Source organism: Tupaia chinensis, unplaced genomic scaffold (genome assembly GCF_000334495.1).
Source record: "Tupaia chinensis unplaced genomic scaffold, TupChi_1.0 Scaffold000597_1, whole genome shotgun sequence".
NCBI classification, from domain to species: Eukaryota; Metazoa; Chordata; class Mammalia; order Scandentia; family Tupaiidae; genus Tupaia; species Tupaia belangeri.
This window is the reverse complement of record NW_006160114.1, coordinates 7,280,421-7,293,793: the sequence shown is the minus strand read 5'-3', so window position 1 is coordinate 7,293,793 and position 13,373 is coordinate 7,280,421. Positions and strand designations below refer to the sequence as shown.

The following is a 13,373-nucleotide window of genomic DNA, read 5'->3' as shown; positions in this document are numbered from 1 at the left end:
ATGTCTGTATGCTTCCAGTAATACCAAGGCTGAGATTCCTCTAGATTTCCACACTGTCTAGGTGGCCTAGGTGGTTTTCTGCCGGCAGGAGCCTCCTACCTTTAGTTGGTGTGCCTATATCCGTGAGGGGGGATTAATTAGCTGAGTTGGAGCTGAAGGAGGCTGTCGTGACGAGCCCAGTGGCGATTGGCCGCCCGCCTGCCTGGCCCTGCCTTTATAATTTCCACACGAGTGCATCTGGGCTCTTAGACAAACCAACAGCAGCTTCTTCTGACATATACACACGCACACTCACCCGGACACACATTCAGCACACTTTTCCTCCACCTGATTAACAGTCCATTGCCCACAATGATTACCGGAAAGCGTAAATAAATACGAAAAGGGGTGATTATTTTGACTACTCGAAGAGCCTTCCTGGGTCTCAGCGCAACTTTTGTTTTTATCACTGAGAAGGTGATCTCTCCATGCATTTCTCTCACACGAGGATTCTTTAAAAGAGGAAGAGAGAAGGAGAGAGGGGGGACAACAGTCTTTCACTTTAAGACCGTCTGGGCTCAAAGATAAAAGGAAGGGGAAAGCGGCAGCAGCGGCAGGAAAAGCACCGCTGCAGCACATCGGAAAGACGGTTGGGGTGCATTTCCGAGCGCTGCGGCCCTTTTCTCCACCGAAGTTGGCTCCAGCTCTAGCAGCCGCATTGGATCCCACAGCTTACTGCGAGACTCCGGTGTACAATCCGGATCTCTGCCCCAACATGATCGCGGCCCAGGCCAAGCTGGTCTACCATCTGAATAAATACTACAATGAAAAATGCCAAGCCAGGAAAGCTGCCATTGCCAAAACTATCCGTGAAGTCTGCAAAGTAGTTTCCGACGTACTGAAGGAAGTGGAAGTGCAGGAGCCCCGGTTCATCAGCTCTCTCAATGAGATGGACAATCGCTACGAGGGCCTCGAGGTCATCTCCCCCACTGAATTTGAGGTGGTGCTTTATCTTAACCAAATGGGGGTGTTCAACTTCGTGGACGACGGCTCGCTGCCTGGCTGCGCGGTGCTGAAGTTGAGCGACGGGCGCAAGAGAAGCATGTCCCTTTGGGTGGAATTCATTACAGCCTCGGGCTACCTCTCCGCGCGCAAAATCCGCTCCAGGTTTCAGACGCTGGTGGCTCAAGCGGTAGACAAATGTAGCTACAGGGATGTGGTAAAGATGGTGGCAGACACCAGCGAAGTGAAACTGAGAATCCGAGATAGGTACGTGGTGCAGATCACCCCGGCTTTTAAATGCACCGGGATTTGGCCAAGGAGTGCTGCCCACTGGCCGCTTCCCCACATCCCCTGGCCGGGACCCAACCGGGTGGCGGAGGTCAAAGCGGAAGGGTTCAATCTCTTGTCCAAGGAGTGCCACTCCCTGGCCGGCAAGCAGAGCTCCGCCGAGAGTGACGCCTGGGTGCTGCAGTTCGCGGAAGCAGAGAACAGACTGCAGATGGGGGGCTGCAGGAAGAAATGCCTCTCCATCCTCAAAACCTTACGGGATCGTCACCTTGAACTGCCGGGCCAGCCCCTGAACAATTACCATATGAAGACTTTAGTTTCCTACGAGTGTGAAAAGCATCCCCGGGAGTCGGACTGGGACGAGTCTTGCCTGGGTGATCGGCTGAACGGGATTTTGCTGCAACTCATCTCCTGCCTGCAGTGCCGGCGGTGTCCCCACTACTTCCTACCCAATTTAGACCTGTTTCAAGGCAAACCTCACTCTGCTCTGGAAAACGCCGCCAAACAAACGTGGCGACTGGCAAGGGAGATCCTGACCAACCCGAAAAGTTTGGAAAAACTTTAGAGGATGATTCAATCAAGAGCCGAAATGATTACTCTTCTTAAAGTCCTAATTATGTGCAAACTTCCTGTTCAATGCCTAATATTCCACTCGACAGTGCAACCAATCTCTTCCTTAAAAAGGAATAATACAATGTTTAGGCATCATCTCACCCACTCCTCCAAAGGATGGAAAAGAAGTCAGAGAGGCGGATGGAGAAAAACCCAAACCCACAAGTATTAGAAGACTTCTTTACAAAGATTTCGTATCTCCCTTGAAAAGTACAAGCTAACACCTAGAAAAAAGCCTGGCTGTAATGCAAGACCACAGGGAACACTGCCTAACTATCAAAGGATTATAGCAATCCTGCTGATTTAGGTGCATCTGTCTGTGAGTAAACTCAATTTGGATATGCCATCTGAAGAAAAGTGTAATGTATATTTTGATTTGTAACAAATATTGTGATCTCACATTGTCTTTGAAAGTGTGGATGTTGGTGTTTTGTGATTTGGTGAACAGAAGTTAAATTGCCATTTTGGATACTTCCAGACATTTTTCACTAACAAAGATACCATTTAAAGGTAGATTTCCTCTTGATACATTATCTGTCTTTGAAAGTGTCTGAATTTTAAAAAGTTTACATTTTGTTTCAAATATATTGCTTGTTCTATTTCTAACATTCCATAAATATACTTGAAATGTTATTTAAATATATTCAAAGAAATTTGAATTCAGCTTATATAATAACGCTTGAATATCTGAATTATATATTTGAAAAATGCACTTGAAATACACTGGATAATTACTTTTGTGATTTAGATTTTAATTTCTGTTGCTGATTTTTATTTAATTAGAAGCTAATAAATGAAGTAAAATAAAAGTTGTTGTGTCTCACATTAAATTATTTTGTTATCAAAAAATGTAATGCTCCAATTTGAATTGAACCCACTTAAATATTTTAAACATTTTGAGAAATATTCTAATGAAGTTATTAAAAATAAAACCTTAAAGTATTGGAAAAAAGCTCTTTTTATGATTACAGAAGATAGTAATCTGCTCTCGGTTTCTAACTTACTGGTAAGAGTATTTCTACAACAGACACTATTAAATGTACTTTGAAGGCTTGCTCTTCTGGTCAGTATTTCTGTAGCAATTTTTATAAAAGAAAAATTCTATCATGACAGTAGAGATTATAGAGATTACTGCATTAAAAATCTAACTACCTCATAGAAAATGAATTAAACAAAGTTATAATAAAACTTACAAAATTTGTATATGAAACTACGCTAATAAATGAAGGTCATTTCTGATCAACATATTTTATGTCAAACCTTATTTAATACAGTAAGGGACCAATTATAAGAATAAATTATTCAGAAATCCAAAATCCCTTTTTACTTTACAGAGCAATCTAATAGACGCATAAAGACAAACTTTAAATTATTTAAAATCAAGTGAAGTGCCTTCGAATCCATTTTTAAAATTCACTCCTGTTGGTGCTGTAAGTAAACACAGTCCTATGACTATCCTTCAGAGGGTTTTCATAGTCAACAAGTGCTGAAAGGACTGAGTACCTATTAAACTAGTTCATTCAGGTGGCAGTATGTTTAAGAATTTCAGTTGCTAATCTACAATGCTGTATTGTAGTGTTTTTCTATATACAAATTAAATATAAATAACAACATTCTGGCTCTATGAGAGTATTTGTCTTTGACTATTTTAGAATAACTGCCTCTGAAAACACTTTACAAGAAGATCTTTGCAAAATGATCAAAAGTATCTAGTATAATACTTAATGCTCTTGAATTCTTAACCTCACAAAAGAAACATGCTAATTTTACAGTGACTTGAGAGTTAATAACAGTGGATCTCAGAAGAAAGTGTTCAGAGAGCTGCTGTAACACTTAGGTGTTGAAAATCTACACAATAAGATTTAATAAATACTTATGCACTTCAAGCAGTCCAAATATGTATTTCCTGGAATCACACCCCCAAAAGAATACAACTTTTAAACATCTGAGCACTTGCATATACTATGTATACATTTTAAATCAAAGCTTCTCAGATAATCAGTTTCTCTTCCTTTTAAAAAACCTATGCTTATTTCAGGAGATGAAAATTGGATGTAATAATGGAGATGAATTTATACCTCAATAGCTTCTCCCATAATTTTCTTGTAACCTTTTGGTAAATAATAATTCACACTGCAAGCTACACTTTTGGAAATTAAAAGTGATATTAATAATAAATTTCATAAGACCTAAGACCCTTCTTAGTTTTCCCAGGGGAAGACTGGACCCAGGGGAACTTGGGAGCAATTGGCTTAACTACCAAATCTGCCTAAGTGGGCACGACTGTAGGCACGCACAGAAAGATTGCTGAAATGTGCATGCTCTGGTAAAACAGGATTTAAACTCATTAATATATTCTTTAATTCCATAAAATAGAGCACGTGGTGTTATTTCTTTCATCTCATTTTCTATGAGAAAAACAAGAATGTGCATCCCCTCCCCCGCTGTCATTTAAAACCAAGCAAAATTGTAAACCACTTCCTGCCACAAAGCCACCATTGCTATAGGAAAAATCTCTTAAACTCACTTTAGTGTCGATCTTCTTGAAGGCAGGATCATCCTCATCTACCTCGAAGTAGATTTCTGTCGTGGTGATGGAGAGAGTCCCCTTGGCCACCACCACGGGTGCGATGAGCTGGGCAGGGGTGCTGAGAACCACTGGGCCTGTAAGACAAGGGCAAGGGAGTCAGGCTGTGCCCCTGTGGACTGCTCTCCCAGAAGGGTACTGCAGATTTTTATTTTTAAAGATGCGCTAGAAAAACACTACCTATGCGCAAGATCTTTTCTTGTGAGCTAAGATCTGCTTAACTTTTTACACATCACCTTTTAGCGAGAAAGAAGATAAATAATTCCGCAAAAATCCAAAAGGTTAGAATATGGAATAAGGGACCCTCAGCAAGGGAGTTTACAACCTCCCCTTAGAAATAAATCCAACAGTGTGGGTGAAGCACTACCAGTAACCAACTTAAAAGTGCAGGGCAGACTCTGTAATGCGGGATTCTCCATTGAGCCTCATGGCTTTGACAGACCCTGGGCAATCAGCATCACCCCTAAAGACCAGCCATGCTGTTCCACTAGGCTGAGATGCTCCCCAAGGAGCCGCAAGAGGGTGTGAAGGGGGAAAGGACCTATTAAATACATAAATTCTACCGTGTGCGTGTCTCAGGAAGATGAATTTAACATCGGAGTCCTAAGGAGAGTCACATACACACAAACGCACGCACATGGACAATACATAAAGTTCTCCTGTAACAAAGAATAAAAATTTTAGCACTTCCCTACAGAATTTGTCAAAAGTGATGAAAATGTTAAGACGCTAGAACAAAATCATCTCGGAGAAAAACGTCCAAAAAGTGCTACCGCCCAACTTTTGAACGACAGGAACTAAGGTTCAGTAAAAAGATTTTTAGAAAGTGTGCCTACTAGGGTGCTTGCTTCTTTCTAATCCCCTCAATCTGAATCAGAGTTGAAAATTACGAATTTTACATACTAGAATACGAATTCAAAGGGGCATTACTTAAATGTTCCCTTTAAAATCCGCCAAAGAGGAGGCATTCTCCGTGATCTTGCACGTAAAATACGAGTGGAAATAAGAAATAACGTTATCCATTCGTCGGTAGCAAGAATTTCTCATAATCCCTTCTCGTTCCCCCCCTCAAATGCATGTAGTCAAGCCAGTCACAATAGCAGCGGGAGAAAGGCAATAAAAAGCCAGATCCCCTGCGGCCTCGCAGACCCTGGCCCCTCGGCGTGGAGACCGCCTCGTGCAGCCACCTCCACAACCCGCGCGAGTCCACCCAGTAGGGCCGGGCGCGGAGACGGCGGCGACGTTTGCGTTCCCTGAGCGCCGCACACGCCGAATCAGCGACGGTCCTGCACAAAGCCGGGCCCTTTCTGCTGCTGGAGGTACATACAGAAAGGACTCGGCCTGCTTCTGTTGCGCTTAAGCGGGGCGGGGGGGGTGGCTATGAAGCAAACTGTGTCAGTGTCAGCTTTCACCCTCGATCACGATCGCCAGGATCTGACGAACGCAAAGCTTGTTTCTTTGATTTTACTGTTTTCTATGCCCAATGGGCCCCGGGGCTCGCGGACTCCCTGGCCTCAGTCTAGTTTCCGCTGCGCAGCCGAGCGGAGTCGGGGTCCACCTTGGCTCCACAACGTTTTTCTTTCCAAAGGGCGAGGCGGTCGATCTGAAGCGCCACTTTAAAGGCTCATCAATCTTAATCTAGGTTGCTCAAGTAATTATGCCCGAATCTCTTGTACGATTACAAGTGGATTTGGGTTTCTATTCCCCAGGCCCTCCTTTGTGTTTATTGGAGGGTCTGTGCGCGCGCTTGGCGGCGCCTCAGCACTCCCGCGCCCTCCTCCGAATCCCCCAACGCACGGGTCGGTTCGAACCGCTCCCTTAACCCTTAAGCAACCAGGACGCTCCTTCGGATGCCACTTTTCATATTTCCTCTTTGGAGAAATTCATGCAGTTTACTCCTGACTGGGGCAAGGTGAGAAAGAAGGTAACATGATTCACATCAGAAACAAAGTGTCATCTTACACATCCTTGGGGCTTGCTAAAATGTCCAAAAAGTCTTCCTTCTAAATACACAGGACTAGCTAGCACCTTATGGTTTAATAGAGATTTCTGGCATTTGGAGATGAAGAATAGTTTAAAAAAATTATAAACGGAGAACCACTTCTTTCTTTTAAAAAGTAATTTAAAATATCCAATTAAATCGAGAAAATTGAAAAAAAATTACAAAACACATTATCAAAACCATACCAACTCATTTACTGAAACGTATTATAAAGTTTTCAGTACACAGTCCTACAAAATTTTAACTGAAAACACATTTTCTCTACTTATTTCTCTGTATTTCTGAAAAGAGACTGGGCTTCCTTTTGATGATACTCCAATTTCACTCTATCGAGTTGAGATTTTCTGGGGAGTTTATAAAAGGGCTTCAGACCTAAGAAAGACACATCATGAAATATCCAGTCTTAGTGGTATGTCATTTTTACCCCTGTCCTTTGGATATCTCCAATTACAACTTGCAGTGCCATAGCATGTTTAAGGAGTACTGAGTCTTTTTGTTGTAGCCTTCAGGGAGCAAACCAGCCACAGAGAGAATTTGGAGTTAATCCACTACAGCAATAGAGAGAGGGGATTATGTTTTAATCCCCTTTGGGGGAGCCTTTGGATTTTAGGGATCCCATATTAAAATGTTTACATAAGGCACAATCACCAGCCAGCAGATCTTCCATATGGTAAATGGTTATTCGAAAACCTCGGATCTCTTTCCAAGTAAAAATAGTTTTAAAAGGGAAGCATTTCTGGATGCCAGCAAGGTGGTGATCTAGCTGACTGTGTTTACAAAGATAATTCAAGCAATTACAAATTTAACTTCCTAAAATTTGCTTGGTTATAGTGAACCGGGTCCTAATTATAAATATATTTATTCTGATCACTACTATAGCAATAAAAGAATAAATTGTATGTCCTTGTTGCACACAGAGTAATAATATTAAAGAATACTTAAACACATGGATGAAACAAAGCCTCTTTCCATTGTATTGATGCATACGTCAATTTAAAATGTTACTTTCTGAAGTAGTAATTGGAAGGAAAAAATAAATGCTGTTTACTTTTTACATGTGACAATTTAATGTTTTTTTTTTAAAAAAACAGATTCATTACTGATTTTGAAAAGATAGGGATATTATTTGCCATTAATTTAATTTAAAATCTAAATTACTATAGATTGAGGTGAGGTGAGAAAGGAGGAATAATGAAGCACAATAAAAAGAATCTTGAGAAAAATTAATTCCTCTTCAGAGACACAGGGTCTTTAAGAGGGTGAGATGGTAAACCTCTTTGTGGATTTAGAGTAGAAAGTACCCATGTTTTATATTTGAAAACTGAATCATTCATCAAATATATTTTAAAAGTGGAATGTTAAATACTTGTGAGTTTGTATAATTCTGCTGAAAATTCAAAATTCCAAGCCTAGAAATCTTAATAACAAACAATACACTGACATTTTAATAGGACTTTACAGCGTACAAAAATTCTTTTACATTTTTACTTAATAGTCCACTATTCACAAATTTTGGGCTACAGACATGTCAGTGCTCTTTTGCCAAAGACCATCAGGAATACATCTGCAGCTGAACAAGTTAGGTTTCTTGCTCATAGCAGTGAGAAAGATTGGGACCATGGGAACCATGGGTGACTAGGTAAGAAAATGGGCAAATACTATATTAGATGGTCCAGAAAGTCATGACGTGTTTTTCTATGCAAATATGCATCATGACATTCCCAACAAACCAACAGTATCTGAGCATTGATTAACTGGTTTAGGGAAGGGCTCAAGGAAGAAGAGCTTTGTTCTGAACAGATCTTTATCAGGAAGTAGCAATAATTCTGTGACTGAGTATTTCATTTTTTTTTTTTTTAAGACACTGACTTTTACTATTAGTCTGCATGGACTTGCTGGAGAGACAGAGAGAGAGAAAGCAAGAAATAAACCCTGGGGGAATGGCCACGCCTCAATCCCTTCTTCCCTATTGTCCTCTTGGGATTTTGGGCACGCATGCACATGTGCCCAGCTTGAATTTCAAGCCTGTGGGTCCAGGACTCAAACCACTGTCAGCCATGCGGGAGTCCGGGGCCTTAACCACCACACCACCTGTTGGCCCCTGTGACTGGGTACTTCAATCAACTTAATCTAGAGGAAGGGAAGCCTAGTCTTAAATTGTAATTGGAAAGAAGTAGCAGTCACTCATAGTAGCCCAGAGAGGGAAATGTTTGGTAGTTCTGTGATATGCACAGCAGTCTTGTTTTTGTTTGTGTTTAGACAAAATTATAGTTGCGTTTTGTGTCACATCATCATTATGTGACATTGTCTGATGTTGATGTTCTAAGAGGTTGTTTATGTCCATCAACAGTACAAACACCATGGTCTAGCTGTGAGCTCTAGTCCTACTCAAAACAATATTGAGGCTTAGATGAAGATCAGGCTAGTTCACAAAGGTCAGAGCTACTTTTCTTTATCTCAGATGCAGGAATTAATATTGGGGGGGGGTGGTCAATAGCATTCCAGCTATTACAAGGCAATTATGTAGGCCAGGAGATGGCATAATGGTTACGTCACTGGACTCCCATTTAGTCGACCACAGTTTGAGTCCTAGACCTTGCAGATTAAAACTCCTATTAATGCGTGTGTGCCCGTGTTCCTGAGAGGAGAATGGAGGAGAAGGGATTGTTGTGTAGCCATCCTCCCGGGGTGGTGGTGGTGGTGGTGATTTCTTGCTTTCTGTCTCTGTCTCTACAGCAAGCGCATGTGCCCTATAGCAAAAATCTCTCTAAAAAATAAAGGCATTTATGGCAATTAAATTTTCAAACAATGCTAAGTAGCTTCTCTACAAGTTTCAATATGAAACAAAGCAAGGAATATATATGGGGGGAAGTTGAAGTTTAAGGAAACAGCATTATCAGAATTATTGGATTAACATTCCAATGGCAAAAACTATAGTTAAGGTGCAACAATTTACAATACATTTTAGAATCACTTGACCATTTCCTAAACTTGGCTTAATATTAATAAAAGTTTTATTAAGTATGTGGAAGTTCTCCAACCTCATTTACTTTGAAACCACATGTTCAATATTCAATTCACTTTTAGAATATATAGAAGATCATATTTTAGGATAATAAACATTGACTAGACTTGGTAAAATGATTAAACTTGAAATCCTGACCTAAATAAAACTAAATCTGAACTAAAACTAGTCTGAAATACTTTATGCTCAGTATAAAAGGACATTATCAATATTACAAAAACTTTAAGACAAAAATATAGTAAGGGAGTAAATTTTTATACTTATTTCTATAAGGTGATATAACATTTATAGAGGAATAACTCATAGCATGAGTGGCTGAACATATGTAAAATATCTACTACGTTGGACTCATTATTTCTAAGTATGATGGTACTATCTAAGAAAAGAGAACATTTCCCTGGGAGAATTAAAAAAATAAGATGACTTAATTTTATTGTTATTATTTTTTGTAGGTTTTTACTTTAGGGTGTGTGTGCTCACTGGAGAGAGAGAAAGAGAGACAGAGGGAAAGTGTGAAATTACCCCCCCCCCCAGAGGGGATGGCCATGTCACAATCCCTTCTCCTTCACTCTCCTCCCAGGATCTTGGGCACACATACATAAGCACACACACCTGGTGTGAATTTCAAGCCACCTGGTCTGGGATTCGAACTACGGTTGGACATGTGAGAGTCCAGTAATGTAACTGCTATGCCATCTGCTGGCACAATACACTGACATTTTAATAGGACTTTACAGCGTACAAAAATTCTTTTACATTTTGACTTAATAGTCCACTATTCACAAATTTTGGGCTACAGACATGTCAGTGCTCTTTTGCCAAAGACCATCAGGAATACATCTGCAGCTGAACAAGTTAGGTTTCTTGCTCATAGCAGTGAGAAAGATTGGGACCATGGGAACCATGGGTGACTAGGTAAGAAAATGGGCAAATACTATATTAGATGGTCCAGAAAGTCATGACGTGTTTTTCTATGCAAATATGCATCATGACATTCCCAACAAACCAACAGTATCTGAGCATTGATTAACTGGTTTAGGGAAGGGCTCAAGGAAGAAGAGCTTTGTTCTGAACAGATCTTTATCAGGAAGTAGCAATAATTCTGTGACTGAGTATTTCATTTTTTTTTTTTTTTAAGACACTGACTTTTACTATAGTCTGCATGGACTTGCTGGAGAGACAGAGAGAGAGAAAGCAAGAAATAAACCCTGGGGGAATGGCCACGCCTCAATCCCTTCTTCCCTATTGTCCTCTTGGGATTTTGGGCACGCATGCACATGTGCCCAGCTTGAATTTCAAGCCTGTGGGTCCAGGACTCAAACCACTGTCAGCCATGCGGGAGTCCGGGGCCTTAACCACCACACCACCTGTTGGCCCCTGTGACTGGGTACTTCAATCAACTTAATCTAGAGGAAGGGAAGCCTAGTCTTAAATTGTAATTGGAAAGAAGTAGCAGTCACTCATAGTAGCCCAGAGAGGGAAATGTTTGGTAGTTCTGTGATATGCACAGCAGTCTTGTTTTTGTTTGTGTTTAGACAAAATTATAGTTGCGTTTTGTGTCACATCATCATTATGTGACATTGTCTGATGTTGATGTTCTAAGAGGTTGTTTATGTCCATCAACAGTACAAACACCATGGTCTAGCTGTGAGCTCTAGTCCTACTCAAAACAATATTGAGGCTTAGATGAAGATCAGGCTAGTTCACAAAGGTCAGAGCTACTTTTCTTTATCTCAGATGCAGGAATTAATATTGGGGGGGGGTGGTCAATAGCATTCCAGCTATTACAAGGCAATTATGTAGGCCAGGAGATGGCATAATGGTTACGTCACTGGACTCCCATTTAGTCGACCACAGTTTGAGTCCTAGACCTTGCAGATTAAAACTCCTATTAATGCGTGTGTGCCCGTGTTCCTGAGAGGAGAATGGAGGAGAAGGGATTGTTGTGTAGCCATCCTCCCGGGGTGGTGGTGGTGGTGGTGATTTCTTGCTTTCTGTCTCTGTCTCTACAGCAAGCGCATGTGCCCTATAGCAAAAATCTCTCTAAAAAATAAAGGCATTTATGGCAATTAAATTTTCAAACAATGCTAAGTAGCTTCTCTACAAGTTTCAATATGAAACAAAGCAAGGAATATATATGGGGGGAAGTTGAAGTTTAAGGAAACAGCATTATCAGAATTATTGGATTAACATTCCAATGGCAAAAACTATAGTTAAGGTGCAACAATTTACAATACATTTTAGAATCACTTGACCATTTCCTAAACTTGGCTTAATATTAATAAAAGTTTTATTAAGTATGTGGAAGTTCTCCAACCTCATTTACTTTGAAACCACATGTTCAATATTCAATTCACTTTTAGAATATATAGAAGATCATATTTTAGGATAATAAACATTGACTAGACTTGGTAAAATGATTAAACTTGAAATCCTGACCTAAATAAAACTAAATCTGAACTAAAACTAGTCTGAAATACTTTATGCTCAGTATAAAAGGACATTATCAATATTACAAAAACTTTAAGACAAAAATATAGTAAGGGAGTAAATTTTTATACTTATTTCTATAAGGTGATATAACATTTATAGAGGAATAACTCATAGCATGAGTGGCTGAACATATGTAAAATATCTACTACGTTGGACTCATTATTTCTAAGTATGATGGTACTATCTAAGAAAAGAGAACATTTCCCTGGGAGAATTAAAAAAATAAGATGACTTAATTTTATTGTTATTATTTTTTGTAGGTTTTTACTTTAGGGTGTGTGTGCTCACTGGAGAGAGAGAAAGAGAGACAGAGGGAAAGTGTGAAATTACCCCCCCCCCCAGAGGGGATGGCCATGTCACAATCCCTTCTCCTTCACTCTCCTCCCAGGATCTTGGGCACACATACATAAGCACACACACCTGGTGTGAATTTCAAGCCACCTGGTCTGGGATTCGAACTACGGTTGGACATGTGAGAGTCCAGTAATGTAACTGCTATGCCATCTGCTGGCCCCAATATGATTTAATCTTAAAAAAAAAATTACTGAAGAATATAAGAAACATTGTAACTTTGTTTTGGAATCTAGGAAAGCTTTAGGCATTCAGAAAATGGAGGAATTTGTGTAAATACCTTAGTAAAAGGGAAGTTCTCAGAAGAATATTGCAAAATATCTTAGATTTCTATTATTCAGGATAGTTCCCTGGTTTCAGACATTTGAAATGCATCAAGGAAAGAAAAAAACATAAGAAAATTTCTAGATGCTGATTATTTTCTTTAAGTACAGAGGAAAATATTGACAGTTGTCCAAATAACAACACAATGTTTTGAAACTTAAAAATCTTTGCTTTCATGGAAATATAGTAGTTACAGATATTTTTGATTGAGTCAGAAAAAGATCATTTCAATACCTTGTGAAATACAGAACCTTTAGGGTTATGAGTTTAAATTCAGCAATATTTTCCCGAATACACCCACACATATAATGCTCTCCAAACTATCCATTATAACACTCTATATGCCCATATTTTAGACAAAGGTTCACTTTGCTCACGAAATGGCCCCCTGATAATCTTTGGTGATTTCTTGACAATCATCTGTTCTTTCGAGATTAATAATAACCAATTCCCATATTTGACTAATTTCCTATTACTTAAGATGAGATGCTTATGAATCATGTTAATCTTTTTTTATTTGTTTATTTGGGGGAGAGATTTTTGCTGGAGGGCACATGCGCTTGCCAGAGAGACAGAGACAGAAAGAGAGAAATTACCTCTGAGGATGGCCATGCTGCAATCCTTTCTCCTCCATTCTCCTCTCAGAATTTTTTTTTTAAGAATTGTTTTATTTATCTTCATTTATTTATTTATTTTCACTTGACCAAAGA

General features: G+C 39.8%; 2 protein-coding genes across 4 annotated transcripts in view; one reads left to right on the top strand and one right to left on the bottom strand.

Annotated features, from left to right (window-relative positions):
• The window catches only part of NBEA (neurobeachin), a 615,556-nt gene that overhangs the window by 236,855 nt on the left and 365,328 nt on the right, over positions 1-13,373 (bottom strand). For all 3 annotated transcript variants that reach the window (XM_014591554.2, XM_014591555.2, XM_014591556.2), the window contains one exon: positions 4,409-4,545. In XM_014591554.2, the coding sequence (XP_014447040.1) occupies positions 4,409-4,545 (137 nt within the window). The remainder of the gene's footprint in view (positions 1-4,408; positions 4,546-13,373) is intronic.
• MAB21L1 (mab-21 like 1) lies at positions 118-2,159 on the top strand. The gene has a single exon (XM_006158449.3). The coding sequence runs from the start codon at positions 755-757 to the stop codon at positions 1,832-1,834; it is 1,080 nt and encodes a 359-aa protein (XP_006158511.1). The 5' UTR covers positions 118-754; the 3' UTR covers positions 1,835-2,159.